The 25647-nt window shown below is 42.5% G+C and overlaps 1 protein-coding gene across 5 annotated transcripts in view; it reads right to left on the minus strand.

Moving 5' to 3' along the window:
- RICTOR (RPTOR independent companion of MTOR complex 2) overlaps positions 1-25647 on the minus strand; it is a 183309-nt gene that overhangs the window by 34826 nt on the left and 122836 nt on the right. For all 5 annotated transcript variants that reach the window (XM_043547431.1, XM_037902702.2, XM_037902705.2 and 2 more), the window contains 11 exons: positions 17287-17449; positions 16360-16461; positions 14966-15012; positions 12259-12394; positions 11429-11628; positions 9254-9380; positions 6377-6541; positions 5908-5984; positions 5729-5807; positions 4544-4653; positions 4348-4435 (listed from right to left, as the gene is read on the minus strand). In XM_043547431.1, coding sequence (XP_043403366.1) covers positions 4348-4435; positions 4544-4653; positions 5729-5807; positions 5908-5984; positions 6377-6541; positions 9254-9380; positions 11429-11628; positions 12259-12394; positions 14966-15012; positions 16360-16461; positions 17287-17449 — 1294 coding nt within the window. The remainder of the gene's footprint in view (positions 1-4347; positions 4436-4543; positions 4654-5728; positions 5808-5907; positions 5985-6376; positions 6542-9253; positions 9381-11428; positions 11629-12258; positions 12395-14965; positions 15013-16359; positions 16462-17286; positions 17450-25647) is intronic.

Here is a 25647-nt window from a genome sequence, read left to right on the forward strand (position 1 = left end):
CTTGTCCAGGCCGTCCCGTGCCTGGGAGAAGTGGGAGGCTAGCAATAGCTGGAGGGGCTTCATTCGGAGCCTGGCGTGGTGGACCACATACGTGCACGCCACCATATGTCCCAGAATCTGAAGGCATGCCCTTGCTGTTGTCACCGGAAAAGCCGTGACTAATGCGATGAGACCTTTGAGGGTTTCGAACCTGCCCACTGGGAGAGAGGCTGTGGCCCTTAAGGAGTCCAGTGGTGCCCCTATGAATTCTATGCGCTGCACCGGGACCAGCATTGATTTGGTCTCATTTACCAACAGGCCGAGATTGGCACATGTAGGCAGGAGCAGATCCACACGGGCCCTCATCTGAGACCGTGAGTTTCCCTTGAGAAGCCAATCATCCAGATATGGGAACATCTGGACCCCTTCTCGTCTGAGGTAGGCCGCCACCACCACCATACACTTTGTGAATACCCTGAGCGCCGTGGATAGGACCAACGGGAGAACTGTGAACTGGTAGTGGTCGGGCCCCACCAGGAACAGGAGGAAGTGCCTGTGCCTTTCGAAAATATAGATGTGGAAATATGCATCCTGAAGGTCCAGGGCAGAATACCAGTCCCCCGGGTCCAGGGAGGGGATAATAGAAGCCAGGGATACCATGCGGAACTTAGAGCGGACCATAAACCAATTGAGATTCCACAGATCTAGGATTGGCCTGAGACCCCCTTTCGCCTTTGGGATCAGGAAATAATCGGGAGTAGAAGCCCCTGCCCTGGAATTCTACTGGCACTCTCTCCACTGCCCCCAGGCGTAGTAGTCGTTCCACTTCCTGACCTAGGAGGTGAATGTGCTCTGGGTCCCACGAGCCCACCAGGGATGGAGGTGGTTGGGCAGGGGTGAACTCAACTGCAACATGTAGCCCTTGGAAATGGTGTTGAGGACCCAGCTGTCTGAGGTTATTCGTGATCATTCGCCACGGAAGGCAGACAATCGGTTGCCGAACACAAACTTTATTAGTAGAGGGGTTTCCATGGCAACTACCCTGGTGCCCCCCTGCAAATAGTCAAAATCGCCTCTGTCCCTGCCTCTTGACCTTAGAGGGCCCAGGCTGTGGAGCAGAGCGGGACTGTTGTTGAGGCCGGCAATTTTGGTGTCTCGGCCTCTTGAAAGGGGACTCATATCTGCTCTGTGCAGGGTGAGCCGACGTCTGCGGTTTGGCCTTGTTCTTAGCTGGAGGGACGCACAGGCCCAAGGTCTGCAGGGTGGTGTGAGAGTCTTTCATCCTGTGCAGCCTGATGTCCGTCTGTTCGGCGAACAGGGGTTTCCTGTTGAATGGCGGGTCCTGCAAGAGGGACTGGACCTCCCCCGAAAGCCCGGACAGGAAGAGCCATGACTCCCTGTGCATGGAGATTGCGGAGGCCATCGAGCGAGCCGCCGTATCCGCCGCCTCTGACACTGCCTGCAGGGAAGCTTTGGCTGCCGTCGCCCCCTCATCCACCAATGCCTTAAAGTCCTTCCTATCCCACTCTGGGAGGAGTGGCTCGAACTTTGGCAGGGACTCCCATATATTAAAATCATATCGGCTCAGTAAGGCCTGATGGGTTGGCCACCCAGAGCTGGAAACTCAAAGAGAAGTAAAGTTTTCAACCAAAAAAGTCTAGTCTCCTGGCCTCTTTATTCTTGGGGGTGGGCGAGGGCTGGCCCTGCTGCTCCCAGTGGTTCACAGATTCCACCACCAGAGAGTTAGGTGCCAGGTGAGAGTAGAAGTATTCATGGTTCTTGGCCGGCATGAAATACTTCCTCTCAGCCTTCTTGGAAATCGGGGCCAGAGAGGCAGGAGTTAGCCACAAGGCGTTGGAGATGTTGGCTATTCCTTGGTGAAGGGGTAAAGCCACATGGCCCGGCACCGAGGAGGACAGTACATTAAAGAAGGAATTGGACAGACCCTCCATCTCCTCGGCCTGCAACTGGAGGCTCGACGCCACCTGCTTTAGCAGGTCTTGATGAGGCCTGAAGTCTTCCTGTGGAGCAGAGGGCGGTGGTGCCGTGATGGTGTTATCTGGTGCAGGAAAGGAGGCCGGCACAGGGCTGTGGGCCTTAGCCGGTGCCGGAGGATCAACCCCCAGGTCAGAGTCCGGGCGCAGAGCCGACGACTCATGACCTGTCAACTTGTCCCTCTGCCTAGATAGCGAGGCCGACGAGGCCTCAGATGCCCCGGCCACCGAGCGGGTTCCAGGCTGGGTGGGCATCGGCGGCCACGGTGCCCATTGACACCATTGTCCCTGCCATGGGGCCCCTTGCCACTGTCCATGCTGTGAGCCCAGTGGCACTATCTGGTCGGGCGGTATGGCCCAGCGAGGAGTGGCTGAGTGCCGAGGCCGAAGCCACCACCGACCAAACGGTACCATAGGAGCAGCAGTGCCTATGATGCCGTCTTCCATGGGACCGAGACCTCAATGTCGAGACAGGTACCCGCCGGAAGTACTGTCCCAAGACTCGCTTCGGCGCCTGGAACTGCGGTGCCGGTGACACGCGGCAGGAGCCCCGTGTGTGATGCCTGACAGAGCGGAAGCGTCAGTCGCACCGAGACCAGCTACGATAGCTGCGTTGTGAAGAAGAGCGCCTTCGACACCTATCTCGGTGCCTGCGTCTGCTGCTGCGTGGCGTGGAGGGACCCGGGGACTCCTGCCCGGATGGAACCCTGGTTGGCGTCGAGGGTGGTGGACACGAGCTGCGAGTGGACCGGTTGCTGTGCACTGAACGAGACAGAGAGCGGTCTTCAGGGTGAGAGCTGCGCCGTTCTGGGGAGGCCTGTCGAGTGCTGAGAGGCGGTTTGCCTAGGGACCGAGGGCCCGCCACTCGCAGCGCCCCAGGCACCAGCTAGCTCAGAATGTCTCATGCAGCCTGTAGAGCCTCTGGCGTTGACGGCATCCTGACTGCGGGAGAGGTGCGTGTCGACGCTGCCGGGCTACTCCGCTCAGCACGAGTCAGAGGTTTCGAGCTCGGGGGGAACCGAGGGCTGTCCAACGCGGGACCATCCTCTCACCCTTCCTTCTCTCAGCGCCGCTGCAAGGTCGACCTCTTCCTTTGTTTCTTGGAAGGGGAACGGTGCCGACTGGTGGAGGGGGTTTCGCTGCGCACCAACGATGCGGCGCCCGGTGCCGAGTGCGCACGGCGTACCGGAGTTGGAGCGAGCGCCAATTCCATGAGGAGAGCGTGAAGCCTGATGGGTCTCTCCTTCTTAGTTAGCGGCTTGAAAGACCTGCAGATCTTACAGCATTCACTCACGTGAGTTTCGCCAAGCAGCAGAGACACTCAGCGTGTGGATCACTCCTTGGCACGGAAGGGTGACAGGAGTCGCACGACTTGAAGCCTGGGACACAGGGCATGCAGTGGGCCACTCTAACAACTGAGAAACTACTTTCTATGAGCTAACAACACTAGCTAAAGGTACCACTAAGACCAACTGGAAAGGCTGCAGCAACACTGGAGCAAGACGTTCTGACGCACCTTCACTGGCGGCAAGAAGGAACTGAGGGTGGGGGGAGCTCACGGCTCCCCTTATAGCGCGATATAGAGGCACCACTCCAGGGGTCGCAGTGCTGCTCCCCCCCATGGGTACTGCTAAGGGAAAATCTTCCGGCACCGGTGCACGTGGCGCACACGCACACCTACTGTGGAATACACATGAGCAAGCACTCGAAGAAGAATAATAAAACAATGTAAAACTTTAGAGCCTACAAGACCACTCAGTCTGTTTCTTTCTGGAATGGTGGTTGAAGCATGAAGGGGCATACGAATGTTTAGCATACCTTGTGACGCCGGCTGCAAAAAACCCATGGGAACATGTTCTCACTTATCAGTGACATTGTAAATAAGAAGTGGGCAGCATTATCTCCCCTAAACGTAAACAAACCTGTTGGTCTTAGCAACTGGCTGAACAAGAAGTAGGACTCAGTGGACTTGTAGGCTCTAAAAAATTTTTTGAGTGCAGTTATGGAGCAAAAAAAAAAAAATCTACAGTTGTAAGTTACACTTTCACAACAAAGAAATTGCACTACAGTACTTGTATGAGGTGAACTGAAAAATACAGTTTCTTTTATCATTTTTCAGTGCAAATATTTGTAATAAAAAAATAGAGCGAGCAGTGTACACTTTGTATTCTGTGTTGTAACTGAAATTAATACATTTTAAAATGTAGAAAAACATCCAAAAATATATAATAAATTTCAATTAGTATTCTATTGTTTAACAATGTGATTACAACCATGATTAATCGTGATTAATTTTTTTTTGAGTTAATCGTGTGAGTTATCTGGAATTAATTGACAGCCCTACTTTTAATTTATCTATCGTCAATGTCCTCACCTGAACTTCCAACAAATGACAGCCTGTTTTATGGTGCACCAGTTGGCCATAAAGGTGAACTGGCAGGTAGACATGTGGCCGCTGTAATCTGGTAGAAAGAGAGATGATCTGTTTAGATGGCAATAATTATGACATTTTAAAAAGCAATCACAATTCATGTCTTTCTTAAAACAAGTTTATGTGCAACAGAAGTTACCTTTGGTTGCTCCGACGAACATAGTTATCGCCATCAATAGGTTTACGGTAAGTGGTAAGTGCTTCATTAAGTTGTTCTTCAATTAATTCAACATATTTTAAATTGTACTCCTAAAAAGGAAAATTAAAATATAGAGCCTATCACCTTGTTGATAATATGACGGTCAACAAATGTTTCTAGTATTTACAATATACTACCGTATTATGGAGAAACTATTTCTGACTATAATCAAGGTTGAGTTTTTCAGCTAGTGCAGTAATTACAGTACTTAGAGTACAGAATGAATTTTCTGAAAATTTACAGTGAATCTCCCCAACTACTTTAGGGGATAAAATTAATTAAAAAATGGATGCTAAGAAAATTAGCACCTGATATAGCACTTTTTCTCTCAAATAATCCTAAAAGGACAAGAGATAATTCAAGCTTTTAGTTTAAACACTGAAATCTTGTGTGTAGGCTATATTTGAATATTTTTTGTAGGATTAATGGAAAGACAGACCTATTTTAATAACTAATTTTCTCCATCAACAGAGGCTAAAGAATTATGGACCTACTATATAGAGAATTCCAAGAACTGCCCTCTTTCAAAATGGCGGCCATCTCCAATGGCTCTCAGTGTACTGAAGCAAGAAGCGGCCCTCTGGTACCTATCTCTCCATTGTTGTCAGTGGGTCTGAGTGTTCCTGTTCACTTTCTAACAGAATAGTGTGTCAACATCTTCATTAGACCACCTAAGCTTCACTTTCTTTGGGAACCGTTAGAGCCAGTAGCCATCTGGAAAGAAGGCAATTCTTTGTGAAAGAAATTCTCTCTCCCAGAGAAGGTATTATGCACCACCTTCTGCTGACAACTTAGCAGACCCACCACTCTTCTAAAGCATCCAATCTGTCATGTAGTTGTGTACATTTGGGGAAAAGGGAACTGTTGCCAAATGTTGGAGGGTTTTTTTGTTAATTTTATATCATCAAAAATCTCATCAACATGCTCTTAATAAGACAAGACAGTATTCACACAATGGAGTGAAGAGTCCCTAATAACAGGATGTTTCACTAGAAAGACTCACAAACCCTTAATCATTGAAGCAATAGAATGTCCTGACATTAATATTGTACAACTGTGAATTCCTTCCAAGCTTCTAAATTACTATATTCACATCGTCCCTCCTTTAAAAATAATTAGAATTACCTTTTGCCATTTCTCCATTTGTTTTGTTACATAACCTCTCTCATTTAGATAGGAAAACCCCTTTGGAATGGACAGAAATCTGCGAAGTAACAACAGACACTGAATAGTCCATCTCTAACAAACCACTCTGAGTATGAACGTAAGTTTTTCTGAAATGAAAAGATGCATGTAACACCTACCTTAGAAGCAAAAGCAACCCTTTGTCTCCAAGATGGGAGAGAGCAGGTTTCATCTGGATAAGGGCGTGAAGATTGGCCTAAAAGAGAAGAAAACCTTATTTTAAAATCCTGAATTTATGTAAGCCATTTAAATTAAAATGACAACTATTTATTTAGAATAAGAAATATCTATATAGAAGCTCTGAGCACCTTTAAGAATGAAAATTACAATAGCAGTGACAACCACCCAGAAGCACGTGAAATTGAAAGTATATGAGAGAGAGTAATCAACATCACAAAAATGTCCTACAATATATGCTATTGTAGTTCACTAATATTCATTATATAGGCACTCTGTAGTAGGCAAATTAAAACACTATGCAAAGTGTAATTATCAAAAAAGGAAATTTGATTTAATTTTTTTAAAGAAAGAAAATATAATTTTTCTACATACATTCTTAAGTTATTGCTGTACACTAATGATGCTCACCTTATCTTCACATGCCTCATCTAAGATATCAAGTGCTTCAGAAGATATGGTTTTATTTTTATCATGCAGCTGGGTCACCAGTAATTCAATCCCCCAGTTACTAAAGAATTCTACATTGGCCCTCAACAATACTCGTAAATGTTTTGTTGCATATAACCTGCAGCTCTGCAAAAGGAAAAAAAAATTTGCAAGAGAATATACAGCAGTTAAATATTAAATGGATTTTTCATATTCAAAAGCAGTGCACTTCCATCATAATGTTACACAGCAAATAAGTGCAGTTTACACATTGTTTTGCATGTGTTACTAGAATTACAACTGTCTACATGTTTTTCTCTTACAGAAAGTGTGATGTAATTATTTTTTCCATGACCACAAGTTATCTGGTCAGGACAAGTCTCACCTGTCTCATCTGAAAGCCAATACCATCTAACAGTCCACTGTCTTTGGCACTGTGTAGAAAATTGTCAGTACAGTTATAAGTGCTGCCTTGTGAATTGCCAGCACTATTTCATACAGGACAGCTTCTATGCTCTAGCTGCAGCAATGATTTGAAAAATCTACTTTTCTCTGATGAGTGGGAAAGCTGGCCCTGGTACCTGAAGCGATTTATACTATCAATTTTTGAAGAATTTAAGATCTCTTACAATATGTTGCTTAAGTTGTGAAGATAACCTTCTAAATGCGAACAAATTCAGAAGCCAGACAACTCCAATACTTATGTTGCTACTTGCAGCTTTCCTAAGCAGCAGAGTGAAATGAACAAGACATTGGTCCATTGCTGCTACAGTAGAACCTCAGAGTTACGAACGCCAGAGTTACGAACTGACCGGTCAACCACACACCTCATTTGGAACCGGAAGTACACAACCAGACAACAGCAGAGACCAAAAAAAGCAAATGCAGTACAGTACTGTGTTAAATGTAAATTACTAAAAAAAATAAAGGGAAAGTTTTAAAAAAAAAATTTGACAAGATAAGGAAACAGTTTCTGTGCTTGTTTTGTTTAAATTAAGATGGTTAAAAGCAGCATTTTTCTTCTACATATTAAAATTTCCAAGCTGTATTAAGTCAATGTTCAATAGAAAACTTTTGAAAGAACCACCATAATGTTTTGCTGAGTTATGAACAACCTCCATTCCCAAGGTGTTCGTAACTGAGGTTCTACTGTACTCAGAACCCTGTGGGCAGCAATGAAAACTGGCAACTATCAAGTCAATTTCACTATTGCTACTGGGGAAAGCTCTGAGGAAAAGTGGAGCCAGGTAGGCTCAACCTAGGCTACAAACATTTGTTGTTTAGCTTAAGCTTATCCCTAGGAGAGTTGCGGACTAACTTTTACATGCATTAAATAGCTAATTAGCTGGCAATCAATTAATTTTAGACAAGAAGTCTAGTGAAGACAAGCCAAATGATGGTGTAGGATGAGGGTTCTGGGGAGAGCAAAAGCAGAACTACAAAAATTCCTTGATTATCTGGCTTTGCTCAACACATGGGTAACCCCTGCCCTCCAAGTCTCCCCCTCCTCCCACACCACAAACTTAGACCTCATGGAGTTCCTCCCTACCTCACGGTGGGAGAAGCATGAAATCCAAGAGTTTCTATCATCACGATTTCTTTAAAGAATATGAATTCCAGTCCAAGGTCTTACTGTCCACTTTCAAACTGCCATCTTGACACAAACTTCCTAGTCCCCACTCTCAACCACCCACCTCCCTTACCCTCAACCTCTCACCTTCACATACAGAAATCCTTCAATATTTGCCAGCCTCAAAGAAATACAGGGCATTTATAGTAACTGTCTGACTTCCCCTCCCCTAACTCCCTCTTGGCACTGAATTTTGTCCTCTCCAGTCTACAGAAGAGCTGCTCTCACCAAGGTATATCACTGAGACACAAGGTGGGTGAAGTAATATCTTTTACTGGACCAACTTCTGTTGGGGAAAGAGACAAGCTTTCAAGTTGCACACAGCTTTTCTTCTGAAGAACAGCTCAAAAGTTTGTATCTTTTACCAACAGAAGTTGATCCAATAGAAGATATTACCTCACCCACCTTGTCTCGTTAACATCCTGGGACCAACATGGCTACAATACTGCAAACAAGGTATACAATGACTTTCTTGGGCAAGCCTCAACTTTATTTATCCTTTTTGACGTCACTCAAATTGAATCCCTCCACTGGTCCTACTTGTCTACGATATCAAACCTAAACTTCTTGCTCTTTTCTTGAAGATCCAGTACGCTTCTTTCCTTAGCCTATATAATCCCACTCACCTCCTTCACTCCAGCAGTTCCAGTGTCAATGCCAATTTTTGTATCCTTCTCTCACTCTGCAATCACGCCTTCCCCTATGCATCTTTCTAAGATTTACTTCAATCAGCTAATATGTTAAAACTTGTTTTCACTAGGATTTTAACATGCGTTAGCTAACATTAAAAATCCAACTTTCTCCTAGTGAAGACCAGGCCTTCCAGTTATTCCTCAAGAAGATAACTTGGCATTGGTTTATATTTGGTTCATGCATTTAAGAACATTTCCCCTCCACCATCAGCTCCCTCAAACCTGAGGGCTAGAAACTATTAAATAAAAGCTTAAATTCTCGAGTCCAATTAGGTGGCAAGGAATGGACTCTATGGCAAGTTGTGCAGTTAACAGTATCACAGAATACATGAGGCCCACGTTATATTTTAAAAAGTTTTCTGTGGTATGCTAGGAGAGTGTGTGTTACATAAGAAAGAAAAATGAAAGCCTGTTTTAATGAATGAACATATGACATTTTAAATTAACCAGTTTTAGCTTACTAAATTAAACAACAAAAGAAATAAAATGTTTAATAATAAATATTGACAAGCAGGGTGCTTGATTAATTACACTTACATCAGTAGATGCAGTTAAAATTTTGGAAAGGATCACTCTTGCTAACCCATCTCTGCTGTAATCCAAACTAGAAACTGTCAGTTTTAGTAAGTGATCTTGGTTCTTCAAGGAGCAGAGATTAAGAAGACTGAAAAAAGTTGAAAGAAAGTATTAGTTGGAATCCACTTTAAACTTTAGTATTTTATGCATGTACACATAATATATACACCACCTTGCTAATTTATTATTTTTACCATTCAACATAATGTGTTGAGTCAAAATTAAGGTAAGGACAAATGTTAATCTGATACTGGCTGCTTAAGAAACATTAGCATGATATTTGACAATACATGCTGCCTGCCTTTTTCTCATATTTCCAGTGCATAGACAGGTTTCAGAGTGGTCTGGATGAAAGCTGGAGGCATGTAGGTAAGTATAGCGGTCAGTAGGTTTCCGGTATAAGGTGGTGTTTATGTGACCATCGCTTATTAGCAGTGTAGTGTCTAGGAAGTGGACCTCTTGTGCGGACTAGTCCAGGCTGAGGTTGATGGTGGGGTGGAAATCATTGAAATCTTGGAGGAATTCCTCAAGGGTCTCCTTCCCATGGGTCCAGATGATGAAGATGTCATCAATGTAGCACAAGTAAAGTAGGGGGGGATAAGGGGATGAGAGCTGAGGAAGCGTTGTTCTAAGTCAGCCATAATAATGTTGGCATACTTAGGGGCCATGCGGGTAACCGGAAACCTACTGACCGCTATACTTAGCTACATGCCTCCAGCTTTCATCCAGACCAAATCACACGATCCATTGTCTATAGCCAAGCTCTAAGATACAACCGCATTTGCCCCAATCCCTCAGACAGAGACAAACACTTACAGAATCTCTATCAAGCATTCTTAAAACGGCAATACCCACCTGGTGAAGTGAAGAAACAGACTGACAGAGCCAGAAGGGAACCGAGAAGTCACCTACTACAAGACAGGCCCAACAAAGAAAGTAACAGGACACCACTAACCGTCACCTACAGTCCCCAACTAAAACCTCTCCAACGCATCGTCAAGGATCTACAACCTATCCTGAAGGACGATCCCTCACTCTCACAGACCTTGGGAGACAGGCCAGTCCTCGCTTACAGACAGCCTCCCAACCTGAAGCAAATACTCACCAGCAACTACACACCACACAACAAAAAACACCAACCCAGGAACCAAACCCTGCTGCAAACCCTGGTGCCAACTCTGTCCACATATCTATTCAAGAGACACCATCATAGGACCTAACCACATCAGCCACACCATCAACGGCTCATTGACCTGCCAATGTGATATATGCCATCATGTGCCAGCAATGCGCCTCTGCCATGTACACTGGCCAAACCGGACAGTCTCCACGCAAAAGAATAAATGGATAGAAATCTGACATCAGGAATCATAACGTTCAAAAACCAGTAGGAGAACACTTCAATCTCTCTGGTCACTCAGTAACAGACCTAAAAGTGACTATTCTTCAACAAAAATCTTCAAAAACAGACTCCAACGTGAAGCTGCAGAACTGGAACCAATTTGCAAACTGGATACCATCAGTTTAGGCCTGAATAGAGACTGGGAGTGGTTGGGTCATTACAAAACCTAAACTTAATTTCCCCAATACTAATTTCTCCCTATTATTACTCAAACATTCTTGTCAACTGTCTGTAATGGGCCACTCTCATACCACTTCAAAAGTTATTTTGCCTCCCTTGGTATCCTGCTGTTAATTGATTTATCTCGTTAGACTGACCTCACACTTGGTAAAGCAACCCCCATCCTTTCATGTATTTATACCTGCTCCTGTATTTTCACTCCATGCACTTGATGAAGTGGGTTCTAACCCATGAAAGCTTATGCCCAAATAAATTTGTCAGTCTCTAAGGTGCCACAAGGACTCCTCATTATTTTTAGTATGTAGACAGAAACAGTCTCCCTGATGCAGTCACCAAGATGTTTTTGTCAGTCAGACATGCATGGAAAAAAAGGCCATTCTATAAAATCCATCTGTATTACAGGGCTTTTTCCGAAAAGGTTGGAGAACCCAGTGAGATTTGGGAGGTTTTTCGTTTTGTTGGACATAGATCTTTATTTACTATTTGCAGTTTTTATACGGATTGTACATGTTACCCACAGCATATTACAAACTGAAGTAAATACAAACACTCACCACTGAAACACATTGCATTTTTCAAGCATTTTCACTCCATGAGGGTGACAGGAGAGTGTACCAAAAAACAGAAAGTAGTGCTGACTAAGGGTGCTTAGTAACCCATTGTTCTGAAGACTGCGTTCTGGTTTCATTCCAGAGGAAGAGTTGAGCCAATGCACAATATCTTTTACCAATTCCTCCAGATAGCCTTGTCCATCCTACCCAAAAGAAGTAAAAAGATATTTTCATTTATTACTGGTAATGAAGAGCTTTAGTTGGTTTATGTTTACTAATATGTATTGATTTAAATTTTTCAGAATGCACTTACATCAAGATGATAAAATAAAAATGTTAACTAGCGCAAACAGTTTAACTACGTGAAAAAAGCTAAAGGCAAATATAAAAAGACTGTTCGGTTTCAGGGGGAGCTCTGTACCAATTTTGACATATGAAGTATGACAGTTATGAAAAGTCCCCTGAGTAAAGGCAAAGTAAAATATTTTAGTATAGTTGAAGGAAAGGAATTTGAGCATGATAATAGGGATACATCTCTGGTATTGAACAAGAGGCCAGGGAACATCCCACAAAACCCATTTCTACTTTAAAAAACATCACAAAACAAAAAACCCACTCCTTTTTAATAAACAAATCCCCACAGTACTGAGGCACTTCTATATCTGCTGGCCAGGGTGCCACAGGATTCTAATTAGACTTGCCAAGATGGTCTTTTTAAATTTTAAAACCCTAAAGTTTTCTTGCAAAGCTCATTACTAAAATTAAGATTTTGCTTGTCTAGCACAGAGAACTGTCATTTTTTCTTATATCTTGTAGCTGAAATCATTGCTCACCTCTTCAGATTCAAGAAGAAATTCAGTAAACTGGCAACCCACAACAGTGAGTTGCTTAGACTTGGCATAATCCAGATCCAGGTTGGCATACAACTTACTGCTAGGCTTGTAAAAATACAGCAGTCGTCGGACAAACCTAATTAAGATTAAAATGAGAAGAATTAATTGATTACCCTAAAAAATTCTTACTGTGCTGCAAGAAATAATTTATATGAACATGTGGTCATGAAAGGGATATTTTGTATGTGAGGAGTTAGGGTGATGGGTACCAAGTAGATATATCCCCAAATTACTAAAACTGTAGTCTGCAGAAACAAAGATCAGGCAGCCCAAATAACAATTATATCAAGAGAACAATTTCAGAGATGTGACCATGTGAAGAGTCACAAAAGTTCTTTCTATGCCTTTTGGGAATGCCACAATATAAGACAAACAAAAAATTCAAGTTATCAAGAGGAATTTTTTTTTTTTTTTTTTTTTACACAGTGAACAACAAAAGCAGGCAATAAAACAAGTTAATTCAATTATAATCTCTTCTGTAACATTTCTCCTGTGGAAAATTTAGAGATTACTCCCATCTGTCTGTCTGTAAGAGTGACCCACTTCCTGTATTAAACTACTCTTCTCTTCGCAGATTTTTAAAAAAATTAATGTGTCCTGGTATTTGTTATGTATTCCTAAGAGAAGTCAGACCACATAGTGGCTAGTATGTGTTTGTCTTCAAGAAAAATACATGCCTTCTAGGAATGTCACCCCATATTTTCCCAAAGTGATACTTCTTGTTTTGACAGTTTAAACAGATCTCGGGAATTACTAATGATCAAATATAAAGCCCTATAAGTGTCTCAGTGCAAAGCTACACTGATTCAGGTGGAATCAATTCAGGATTGCAGCACTAGGGCCCTAAGTCTGTAATTAAAATATATATTAATATTTTCCATAAATCACTAGTCATATTTAGTATAAGAGAACACAGAATGCTTTTTAAGGGGTATCTACGACTCTCTCTACAAACACTGATTTTTTTTTTTATTGTTGTTACAGCAGGAATGAGAGAACAGGCCTCTGTCCAAGTCTGACTGACAAAACACAGGGCAGAGAAATTCCTGAGGAGTCCTCTCCAGGCTGTTTTATATTTTCACACAACAACCAACCTATAATGAGAGCATGTGAGCAAACATAAGTCATAATTAAACATTCTTATGGATTATGTTTATGTGCATCTCTCAAAGATTAAGTAAGGCTAGCAATAACTTGAACACCACAATTATGATTTAATCATTTTTAAGAGCCATTTTGATTACTTTAATAGTCATAAGATTTTCACAACATACATAAGACTAAATGCACTAACACACAGCACAACTTGTGTATTTATACAATGGAGAACATAAAGCCTGAAGAAAAAAAAAAAAGTGTTTTGGTGTCAACAACTTTTGAGAATGATCCAGTTAACAATTCATAGCTCTGAGTCATCCAAGACTGCAGAGGTTTTTTGTTTTTTGTTGTTTTTTTTTAAATCTAGGTTAATTGCAACCAAGAGTTAGAGTAAAAGCATGGAGATAGCTGTTTGCAATTCTGCAAGTGCAGAAATAAGTTTTATAGTAAAAAAGTGTCCTCGCTTTTCACAACTTATTGAGCATTAAAAAAATCACTCATCCACTGAACAATGACTGAATACAGTACAATGTAGGAAACAGTTACACAGAATAGTAGACATTCCTTTGAAAAGAGTATTATTACAAATTACTGAATCTGGAAAATACTCCTGTATCACGTATTACCAGTTAGCAATTACTTTTGTATTGTGTGTGTATGAAAGGGTCACGAAGAAAGAGGAATACAGTTAGATTGTGGCCATTATGAATATCATGACACCACCACTCAGGTTTAGAACAGAATGTAAAGGGTAGCAATCCATTTTTACATTTACATTACAAAGTAGACTGATTATTTTTACTAAAAGAAATTAAGAGGTCAAGGTGTAGTCCTTTAGGTTGTATCTTAGCAGAAGATTTTCCTCATAAGTCTACAGAAAAATATCTTGTCATGGCAGCAAAATGAGGAAAACTAAAAGATTGTTTATTCAGATCAATGTCTAAGGTCTACATTATGAGTGACATCCCAAAGATATTTACTAACACTTGAAGCTGGGAGTAGAAGTGAGAAAAGAAAAATGCCCTTGTTCCACAGATTACAAATGCAGATGAAAAGCATTGCACTTAGTGTTAGAGTTTTTAGTTCTTAAAAACCACCTACATTTGATTTCAAATTGTTGCTCCCCCCCCCCCTTTTTTTTTTTTAAATCTTCACCCTTTTGTTTTATTTTTTGGTACCAGCTGACTGACCAGGTTTGCTTTACTCAGGAATGTTTCTCAAAATGTTGCCACCAAACACTAAATTGAAGAAATAGTGAAAATATAATCTTTTGAGGTTTAAAATGTAATGAAGAGTGTTTGGCTATTTGATATCCTCCTGTTTTAGGGGATAAATATATTAAAAATATTTGCACAGAAAATAACTCTTAGCATACATAAATGGCTCCTTATATTTAAGCTTTACAACTTAATTGCCTAAATTTCATCTTCACAGCAAATATACAGAGTAGAATTTAGAAATGTTGCATTTCCAAGGAATAGCTGATTGAAATATTTCAAATTCTCACCCCCACCCACCCACACAGGAAGTCTAAATAAGTTTTACATACCTGTGCAACTGTTCATCTTTATAGTTCCTTAGATTTACATTTGGCCACTAGAAAAAGAGCAGATATGGCATTATGTAAGACTTGTACATCACTCTTGGGTTATTCAGTAAAATTTCTTCCCTTCTATATGGACACAGATGCTTCAGTTACTATTTAAAAATTTCTCATTAGTTATTCTCTTTGTGCGTGAAAGAATCTAAAGAAACCTCTGAAGAATGATTTCATTCCAGTAACAATTAAAGTGTCATCACATCTTTATTTTCTTTCAATTAGCTTCACAGTTGAACATAGTTACTCACTCATGGTTCTGGCTGTTTATAAATATAAAACTAATGGTTATCAAGTCTGGAAACATTTTTTAAAAATTTATGTATTTATTTATTTTTTATGGAAAAGCCCATTTTCTCTTTGGTGAGGAGTTGGGGTTGAGAGGAGTGGGCCAAAAAAATAAAGAAAAAAAATTCTAATCTTTCAGTTATAGCAATCCTATGAATGATTTGTAATACTAGCAGTAAAAAATTATCAGATAAATGTGATTTTTAAAGTCAACAGTGCACAGCTGTCTAGTCTATTTCCCTGTCACTCCCTCCTCATTAGCATTAAATAGAATTTAACATTAGTGTTAAGGAGAATACTTTATTTTAGCAAAGCATTTCATGGTGCTGCATGATCATTTGAATAGTTCTGAATACGAGCAATGTCACTGACAGAAATATCTGAGACCCTTCGCCTAAGGGTAATGGATAATTGTTAATGTGAATTTGAAGAATGGTATTTAGGTGGGGAGTTGCAGGGATATGTGCTAAATTGGGTTTTTATTAATAATCTAAAATGGGTAAATACCAAATAATTCATATTTGAGGTACTAACTTAAAAACACCAGTGAATACTGAGAGATAATAAAACGGCATCTAAACATGTTAAAATACAAGCAGAAAACAAAACTGGATTTCATTTTGGAGGATCTGAGGCTTCATCCTTTGCAACATTTAAAATTTAGTTTGACAAAGCACTAAAAAAAATATATTGTATGGAAAATCCTCCATTGGCAGGAAAATAAACCAGATGGCTTAGCAGTTTTTTATTATCTAATTTCTCCAATTTTAGGAGGAGAAACCTTAGTGGTCTACCAAATGCAATTCTTGTTTTTCAATTCAGAATAAGACAATTGAATAGAAAAACTAGAAGTCATTTTGAAAAGCAGAAATACCAGAGTATACAAACACTCCTGGTGAAAAAAACCAAACAGGAACCTACTTCTATTAGAAGATTTCAGAAGTGTCTACTTATAGCTCTCTTTTAATACTACAAACTTTAAGCTCACATAAGAAATAAGCCAAATTATTTTTTCAATCTATTTCATAAAACCACTATTATGAATTTTCTTTGCTCACCTTCAGTATGGTCCCTATCAGATTCCAATTCCACTCAAGGTTCTCTTTATGATGAAGTACTTGACTATCTCTAAGATTCATTACAAGTGCTTCTTCTGTATCCTAGAATATTAGAAAAGAAGTGAAAATAGGAAGTTTCTTTGCTGCAAACTACCCTAACATAAAAATGCTTATGATTAAATCTACAATCATTTAATGAACTGTTGTTGATTATATTGCAACTGTACTAATGCTTGACAAACAGCATTCTACATCAAACAAGGTTACGCTATCAGCAGTGAAATAAGCATTATAAAGTCTAAACCTCAAATTAATTTATACTACATTTTTGAAACTGAAGATAAATTCCAATGAAAAGCATTTCCTCCTTTTTTGCAAAAACCTATCATGTGTGTATACAACTCAAACTGCAGCATTCTGGTGCCGCAACCACAGTCTAAAAGTGAAACTGACTAAAAACTAGTCTTGAAATTAAAGAGAACTAGTTTAGTTTCATTGCCAAAGCTTAGAAAAAGTAGTCTGTTGCATCTTAGCAGTAGGTTTGCAAAGTAGCAGACAGCACAAAAAGCGAAAAGTAAATTAGATTTTCAGAATGCCTTCTAGTTCTGAAAGTCAAATATGTTCATTTTTATTAGAGTTAAAAATTTAATTTGCGAAAGAGGCAATTACATTTATTTTATTAAAGTTAGAAGCAAACCTCACAATATCCCTTAAATGGTCTGGCTGCTGAAGAGAAAGTGCATAAAGGATCATGGGTAAAAAAAAAACAAAAAAAAAAACCCCAAACAGAAATCGTGATTTAAAAAAAAAATAAAAAAATCAGCATTTCTGGAGAATGGTTTAAAAAAAATCACAACATAAATTAATGTCAGAGTCTCTGAAATTTAACATTAAGCTTACTAACAGTTAAATGGTTAATCAAGATACCTTTAAAACAAAGATATCTTTCTGCACACGGTATTGATCCCTTTTTTGGTGTGTTGAGATTGCCTTCTGAACAATATGATCTAAATGGAGGCTGTAAGGTTTAGGTCCTCGTTTCTTCATCTCATGAAAGCGTTTTAAGCAATTTAGCGCTGCGCTGGCTCGTCTAGTAGGGAAAAATATTGATATTTATCACTGTTTAACTGATTTTATTACAATAAACACAGGCCACCATTGCTAAGTCTTGTATTAAATAAGCCTGGGTCAACCAAGACGTTGTCAATGAAAAAAATCACATTCTGAATTCAAAAAGGATGAGTAAAATTACTGTCGTCTTATAATTGTAGAAGGAGCAAGTTCCAACAGATTTATACTCTCCAATCTTGTACCTTCAGTGAGAAATTAGTTTTGAGAATCTTAGCAATAGGAAACCAGGGGAAACCAGGACATAGGCCATTCAGGAGTTAAACTAGCATCAGACATCAAATAGCTTATGAAATCAAATATTCATCATAAACTTTAACACTGAACTATAGAGACATACCACTTGCCTAGAGAGAAGACCTAATGGTGTGCATTAATTACAAGTTTACAAATGCTTGAAAAGGATGGTTTGGGAGTGAGTGAGTGAGTGTTTAAAAAGTACAGCAATCCTACGAATACCAGCACTTGTAGATATGGCTGTAATACTTGGATATACACTGTTCCCTACTTGGGAGATATTTTCATGTACCTTTTTTTTTAAAAAACAAACTTTTAATACATGTGTTATTTGATGGATAACTACACTCACAACTTGTAACTTTGGAACTCCTAGATCAAGACAATGCAGACAGGGTCAGGGTCCCCAGATATAACAGATGCAATATCAGTAAGCCCTGGTCTACACTAGGACTTTAGGTAGAATTTAGCAGCATTAAATCGATGTAAACCTGCACCCGTCCACACGATGAAGCCCTTCATTTCGACTTAAAGGGCTCTTAAAATCGATTTCCTTACTCCACCCCTGACAAGTGGATTAGCGCTTAAATCAGCCCTGCCGGGTCGAATTTGCGGTACTGTGGACACAATTAGATGGTATTGGCCTCTGGGAGCTATCCCAGAGTGCTCCATTGTGACCGCTCTGGACAGCACTCTCAACTCAGATGCACTGGCCAGGTAGACAGGAAAAGGCCCGCAAACTTTTGAATCTCATTTCCTGTTTGGCCAGCGTGGCAAGCTGCAGGTGACCATGCAGAGCTCATCAGCAGAGGTGACCATGATAGAGTCCCAGAATTGCAAAAGAGCTCCAGCATGGACTGAACGGGAGGTACGGGATCTGATCGCTGTATGGGGACAGGAATCCATGCTATCAGAACTCCATTCCAGTTTTCGAAATGCCAAAGCCTTTGTCAAAATCTCCCAGGGCATGAAGGACAGAGGCCATAACAGGGACCCGAAGCAGTGCCGCGTGAAACTTAAGGAGCTGAGGCAAGCCTACCAGAAAACCAGAGAGGCAAACGGCTGCTCCGAGTCAGAGCCCCCAACATGCCGCTTCTATGATGAGCTGCATGCCATTTTAGGGGGTTCAGCCACCACTACCCCAGCCGTGTTGTTTGACTCCTTCAATGGAGATGGAGGCAACACGGAAGCAGGTTTTGGGGACGAAGAAGAAGATGATGATGATGAGGTTGTAGATAGCTCACAGCAAGCAAGCGGAGAAACCGGTTTTCCTGACAGCCAGGAACTGTTTCTCACCCTGGACCTGGAGCCAGTACCCCCCGAATCCACCCAAGGCTGCCTCCTGGACCCGGCAGGCGGAGAAGGGACCTCCGGTGAGCGTACCTTTTAAAATACTATACATGGTTTCAAAGCAAGCATGTGAAAGGATTAATTTGCCCTGGCATTCGCGGCTCTCCTGGATGTACTCCCAAAGCCTTTGCAAAAGGTTTCTGGGGAGGGCAGCCTTATTGCGTCCTCCATGGTAGGACACTTTACCACTCCAGGCCAGTAACATGTACTCGGGAATCACTGTACAACAAAGCATTGCAGTGTATGTTTGCTGGTGTTCAAACAACATCCGTTCTTTATCTCTCTGTGTTATCCTCAGGAGAGTGAGATATCATTCATGGTCACCTGGTTGAAATAGGGAGCCTTTCTTCAGGGGACACTCAGAGGTGCCCGTTCCTGCTGGGCTGTTTGTCTGTGGCTGAACAGAAATGTTCCCCGCTGTTAGCCATGGGGAGGGTTAGGGTTGAGGGGGTAGCCACGCGGTGGGGGGAGGCAAAATGCGACCCTGTAACGAAAGCACATGTGCTATGTATGTAATGTTAACAGAAAGGTTTACCCTGAAAGAGTGTAGCCACTGTTTTATAAAAATGTGTCTTTTTAAATACCACTGTCCCTTTTTTTTCCTCCATCAGCTGCATGTGTTTCAATGATCACAGGATCTTCTCCTTCCCAGAAGCTAGTGAAGATTAGAAAGAAAAAAAAAAAACACGCATTCGTGATGAAATGTTCTCTGAGCTCATGCTGTCCTCCCACACTGACAGAGCACAGACGAATGCATGGAGGCAAATAATGTCAGAGTGCAGGAAAGCACAAAATGACCGGGAGGAGAGGTGGCGGGCTAAAGAGAGTAAGTGGCGGGCTGAAGAGAGGGCTGAAGCTCAAATGTGGCGGCAGCGTGATGAGAGGAGGCAGGATTCAGTGATGAGGCTGCTGGAAGATCAAACCAGTATGCTCCAGTGCATGGCTGAGCTGCAGCAAAGGCAGCTGGAGCACAGACTGCCACTACAGCCCCTGTGTAACCAACCGCCCTCCTCCCCAAGTTCCATAGCCTCCACAGCCAGACGCGCAAGAACGTGGTGGGGGGGGCCTCCGGCCATCCAGCCACTCCACCACAGAGGATTGCCCAAAAAACAGAAGGCTGTCATTCAATAAATTTTAAAGTTGTAAACTTTTAAAGTGCTGTGTGGCATTTTCCTTCCCTCCTCCACCACCCCTTCTGGGCTACCTTGGTAGTCATCCCCCTATTTGTGTGATGAATTAATAAAGAATGCATGAATGTGAAGTAACAATGACTTTATTGCCTCTGCAAGCGGTGATCGAAGGGAGGAGGGAAGGGTGGTTAGCTTACAGGGAAGTAGAGCGAACCAAGGGGCGGGGGGTTTCATCAAGGAGAAACAAACAGAACTTTCACACCGTAGCCTGGCCAGTCATGAAACTGGTTTTCAAAGCCTCTCTGATGCGTACCGCACCCTCCTGTGTTCTTCTAACCGCCCTGGTGTCTGGCTGCGCGTAACCAGCAGCCAGGCGATTTGCCTCAACCTCCAAACCCGCCATAAACGTCTCCCCCTTACTCTCACAGATATTGTGGAGCGCACAGCAAGCAGTAACAACAGTGGGAATATTTGTTTCACTGAAGTCTAAGCGAGTCAGTAAACTGCGCCAGCGCGCCTTTAAACGTCCAAATGCACATTCTACCACCATTCTGCACTTGCTCAGCCTGTAGTTGAACAGCTCCTGACTACTGTCCAGGCTGCCTGTGTACGGATTCATGAGCCATAGCATTAAGGGGTAGGCTGGGTCCCAAAGGATAACTATAGGCATTTCAACAGCCCCAACAGTCATTTTCTGGTCTGGGAAGAAAGTCCCTTCCTGCAGCTTTTGAAACAGACCAGAGTTCCTGAAGATGCGAGTGTCATGTACCCCTCCCGGCCATCCCACGTTGATGTTGGTGAAACGTCCTTTGTGATCGACCAGAGCTTGCAGCACTATTGAAAAGTACCCCTTGCGGTTTATGTACTTGCCGGCTTGGTGCTCCAGTGCCAAGATAGGGATATGGGTTCCGTCTATGGCCCCACCACAGTTAGGGAATCCCATTGCAGCAAAGCCATCCACTATGACCTGTACATTTCCCAGGGTCACTACCTTTGATATCAGCAGATCTTTGATTGCGGTGGCTACTTGCATCACAGCAGCCCCCACAGTAGATTTGCCCACTCCAAATTGATTCCCAACTGACCGGTAGCTGTCTGGCGTTGCAAGCTTCCACAGGGCTATCGCCACTCGCTTCTCAACTGTGAGGGCTGCTCTCATCTTGGTATTCATGCGCTTCAGGGCAGGGGAAAGCAAGTCATAAAGTCCCATGAAAGAGCCCTTAGGCATGCGAAAGTTTCGCAGCCACTGGGAATCGTCCCAGACCTGCAACACTATGCGGTCCCACTAGTCTGTGCTTGTTTCCCGAGCCCAGAATCGGCGTTCCACAGCATGAACCTGCCCCATTAGCACCATGATGCATGCATCGGCAGGGCCCATGCTTTCAGAGAAATCTGTGTCCATGTCCTGATCGCTCACGTGACCGCACTGACGTCGCCTCCTCGCCCGATATCGCTCTGCCAGGTTCTGGTGCTGCATATACTGCTGGATAATGCATGTGGTGTTTAATGTGCTCCTAATTGCCAAAGTGAGCTGAGCGGCCTCCATGCTTGCCTTGGTATGGCGTCCGCACAGAAAAAAGCCGCTGAACGATTGTCTGCCGTTGCTCTGACGGAGGGAGGGGCGACTGACAATATGGCTTACAGGGTTGGCTTACAGGGAATTAAAATCAACAAAGGGGGTGGCTTTACATCAATGAGTATTTCAGGCAGGACTTCACGGAGGGTTCCAATAAGAAATGGTGCACCTAAGTAATTGTTCTTATTGGAACAAGCAGGTTGGTCTGGCCTCTGATTGATACATGGCTAGATTTACCTCGCTGCACCTTCTCTGTGAGTGACTGCAGTGTGACCTAGAGGAATGAATCCCCTAGACAGGGGAGGGGGGAAGCAAATGAGTACAAAACACATCTGGTCTATTTCTTGTTTTGATCCACTCCATCTATCTTTTACATCTTTGGCTGGCAGCAGACGGTGCAGAAGGCTAGCCATCCTCATCTCTTGCCTGCCCGGCAGAAGATGGTACAATAGGATTGCTAGCAATCCGTATTGCCTGCCTGCTCACCATAAGATGGTTCAATAGGACTGACTGCAGGACTAAAGAGAATGACCTGGTCAAGTCACTTCTAATGTAGTCCCTGCGCCCATGTCTGCCCAGGTCCCTGAACCTCGGACATGACGATGAGGGCTACCAGTCCTATTGTACCGTCTGCTGCCACAAGGCAATGGGTTGCTGCTGCTGTATAGCAATGCAGTACCACGTCTGCCAGCACCCAAGAGACATACGGTGACGGTTACCTGAACGGGCTCCAGGCTTGCCGTGGTATGGCGTCTGCACAGGTAACTCAAGAAAAAAGGTGCGAAACGATTGTCTGCTGCTGCTTTCACGGAGGGAGGGAGGGAACGGGGGCCTGACGATATGTACCCAGAACCACCCGCAACAATGTTTTAGCCCCATCAGGCATTGGGATCTCAACCCAGAATTCCAATGGGCAGCGGAGACTGCGGGAACTGTGGGATAGCTACCCACAGTGCAACACTCCGGAAGTCGACGCTTGCCTCGGTCCTGTGGAAGCACTCCGCCGAGTTAATGCACTTAATGCACTTAGAGCATTTTCCGTGGACACACACACACACTCGAATATAAAAAACCGATTTCTAAAAAACTGACTTCTATAAATTCGCCCTAATTTCATAGTGTAGACATACCCTAAGACTACGTTTCTTCAGTAGAGACAGGTAGGGAGAAATGGAGTTAAGTGGCTAAGGACTTCTTTGACCCTTTGAATTATTTTCAGAGGGGCCAAGAAGCAGAAAAATTGTAATCTAAAGGTAAGTCAAACCAGTGTGGAGGGAGGTGTGCCATTTCTACTCTTCAGTTCCTTTCCTCACCCACTGTCCTAACCAAGTGTGAAAGTTACCAGTTATTGCTACAGTTCTTCTATTCCTTCCCTGGCATCCACTTAAGTCTAACGTTAACAGATTAAAATTAGAATTTTACCACTTCTTTTAATATGCCAACATTTATATGAAAACCATTTTGTGGATTTTTTTTTTTTTTTAAACTTTCAGCAGAATTTTTAGACATGTAATACTTATACTTTCACAAATGTGTCACCACTAAGACTTTCTATGGCTTTCTTCATACTAACTACTCTCGCAATGCAAAAGAAATATAGGCAGAATTATAACCACATAAAAAAGAATCCTCCCTCACCCCCAATATGTACAACTTAGTTATGAGTTAACATCCTTGCCAAATTGTACTCAAGCCTTTCAATAACACCTTCGAAATACACCTCTACCCCGATATAACACAGGTTCGCACACAATGCGGTAAAGCTCTGACACGCTGCTCTGAGCAGCGTGTTAAGGGTGCCGGGCCAGGCCTGAGGGGTTGGATAAGGGGCAGAGGGTCTCTGGGGCAGCCAGGGGCATCCCCCCCCCCACCAGGGTCTGGGAGGCAGGAGCTGTGGGGGGGGCACTTTTGAGGGCCCCACAATCCCAGAGTGCCCCGTGGTATTAGTGGGGGGCTGGGAGCAGCCAGCTCAGCTTCCCTCGGCCCGGCCCCAACCTTGTCATTCGGGGGAGGGATCCCTCCCGCACTCACCAGCAGTGGCGGAAGCGGAGCAGCCCGGCCCCAGCCTGCTCCTCTCCGCTTCCCGCCGCAGAGGACCTTTCCCCAACCCCCCTCAGCGACACGGGGCTGGGGCAAGGAAAGCGGAGAGGGCTGCAGCAGGTGAGTGCACGGTGGGGGGGTGTCCTTTCCCCAACCCCCCCACAGGCGGGAAGCGGAGTGCTGCGGCTGGGAGGTGGCGGAGTGGAGTGGGCTGGGGCAGCGTTGCTCTGCTTCCCGCCGCTGCCGGTGAGCGCCTGTCAGGGGGCAAGGGGTGTGGATAGGGTTGGAGCAGTCAGGGGACAGGGAGCAGGGGGGTTGGGTAGAGGGTGGGGTCCTGGGGGTGATTAGGGACAGGGGTCTCTGGCGGGGGCGGTCAGGGAACAAGGAACGGGGGGGGGGCCAAAGCAAGTTCTATATAACGCGGTCTCACCTGTGAAGTGGTGAGATTTGTCATCTCCCGAGGACCGTGTTATATCAGGGTAGAGGTGTAGTCACAGAAACCTTTATTATTTTTAGTATTTATGATACCACCTACAGCCATCAACATAGCACCAGAAATTTTACAACAGTAGTTTAAAAATAATTCAGCGATTATCATTAAAAACACAACAGAGAAAGTAAAATATCAAGGAATTTCTTTCCTGGTTTTATCACCACCAGATACAAATTTGAAAAGCCAGATCAAAAATAATACTGAGAATAACCTGAGCCATCGCAAATAATGACAACAATATTTTGCACAATTTACTACAAAATTGTTTAGCTTTGTAGAGGACAATACTGAAGCATACTCAATAACGTAAAAGCACCTAGAGTTATGGATAGGCAATTTATAGAAATTTGGAACAAATAAAATTAATCTGACTTCTGCCCTAGATGCAAAAATTCACTCTTCTGAAATTGAACTGCAAAAAAGTGAAATTTCAGTAAAAAAAATCGTAAACATTTAATTAATTTTCTTCTTTCATATTTACTGTGAGGAATAAATGGCTTTTATAGAAATTTAGTTTTAGTCAGTATTGCTGGTATATAGCTCTCATTTCATTATTGTGACAGTGCCAGACAAAAAACTATGATTGGTGTGTAACTACTAGCAAATACAGTATGTCTGCTCCATCAAATGCAGTGGTAATTGTTTGAAGCTTCTGCTTTGTTTGCACCTCATGTTTAAACAGACCTACAGTATAAGAAACATTTTGAAAATTAGTGGAAGCCTCAAACAAAAGAAGCTGTAGCAGAAGATAGAAGCTATTTCTCTGGGTTTTTTAAATCACAGTCTCTTGGACAGTCCATCTTTCTGAGACTGAGCATTTTCATTTCTAGTTCCTGAGTTTTCAGACAGAAAGTCTAACATTGCTCTTCAGTTTTCCTATTAATGCTTCATAAATTTGATAAATTACTAATTAATATAGCTAGAGTTAAAGGAGACAAAATTCAGAACACACCTCAAGTAATGTGGTTCATACTGTTGGTCAGATATTAATTTACATTATTATTATTAAGATCTCTTCTTAGTAATATGAACTGCCTCATAAAAATAATTCTTTTAATACCTGATGCAAAGTAATTTTGATATGACAAACTTGCTCATATCAAAATCTTTCTTCCAATTCTGTCTGAATTTCAGAATTAATTATGGTCACTATATTGCAACTTGGAACTTATACACTGTACACTGAAACAATATTTACCTGTACTGCATATATGTACTAACCATTAATAACTACAGACATAAATCCAGTAAGGGTCAAAACACATTTATGTATGCACACTTGTTAAAAAACCAGCAGTTTTTACTGTAATAAATATATATTGTATATGTTCACA

This window comes from Chelonia mydas, chromosome 5 (genome assembly GCF_015237465.2).
Source record: "Chelonia mydas isolate rCheMyd1 chromosome 5, rCheMyd1.pri.v2, whole genome shotgun sequence".
In the NCBI taxonomy this organism is placed as follows: domain Eukaryota; kingdom Metazoa; phylum Chordata; order Testudines; family Cheloniidae; genus Chelonia; species Chelonia mydas.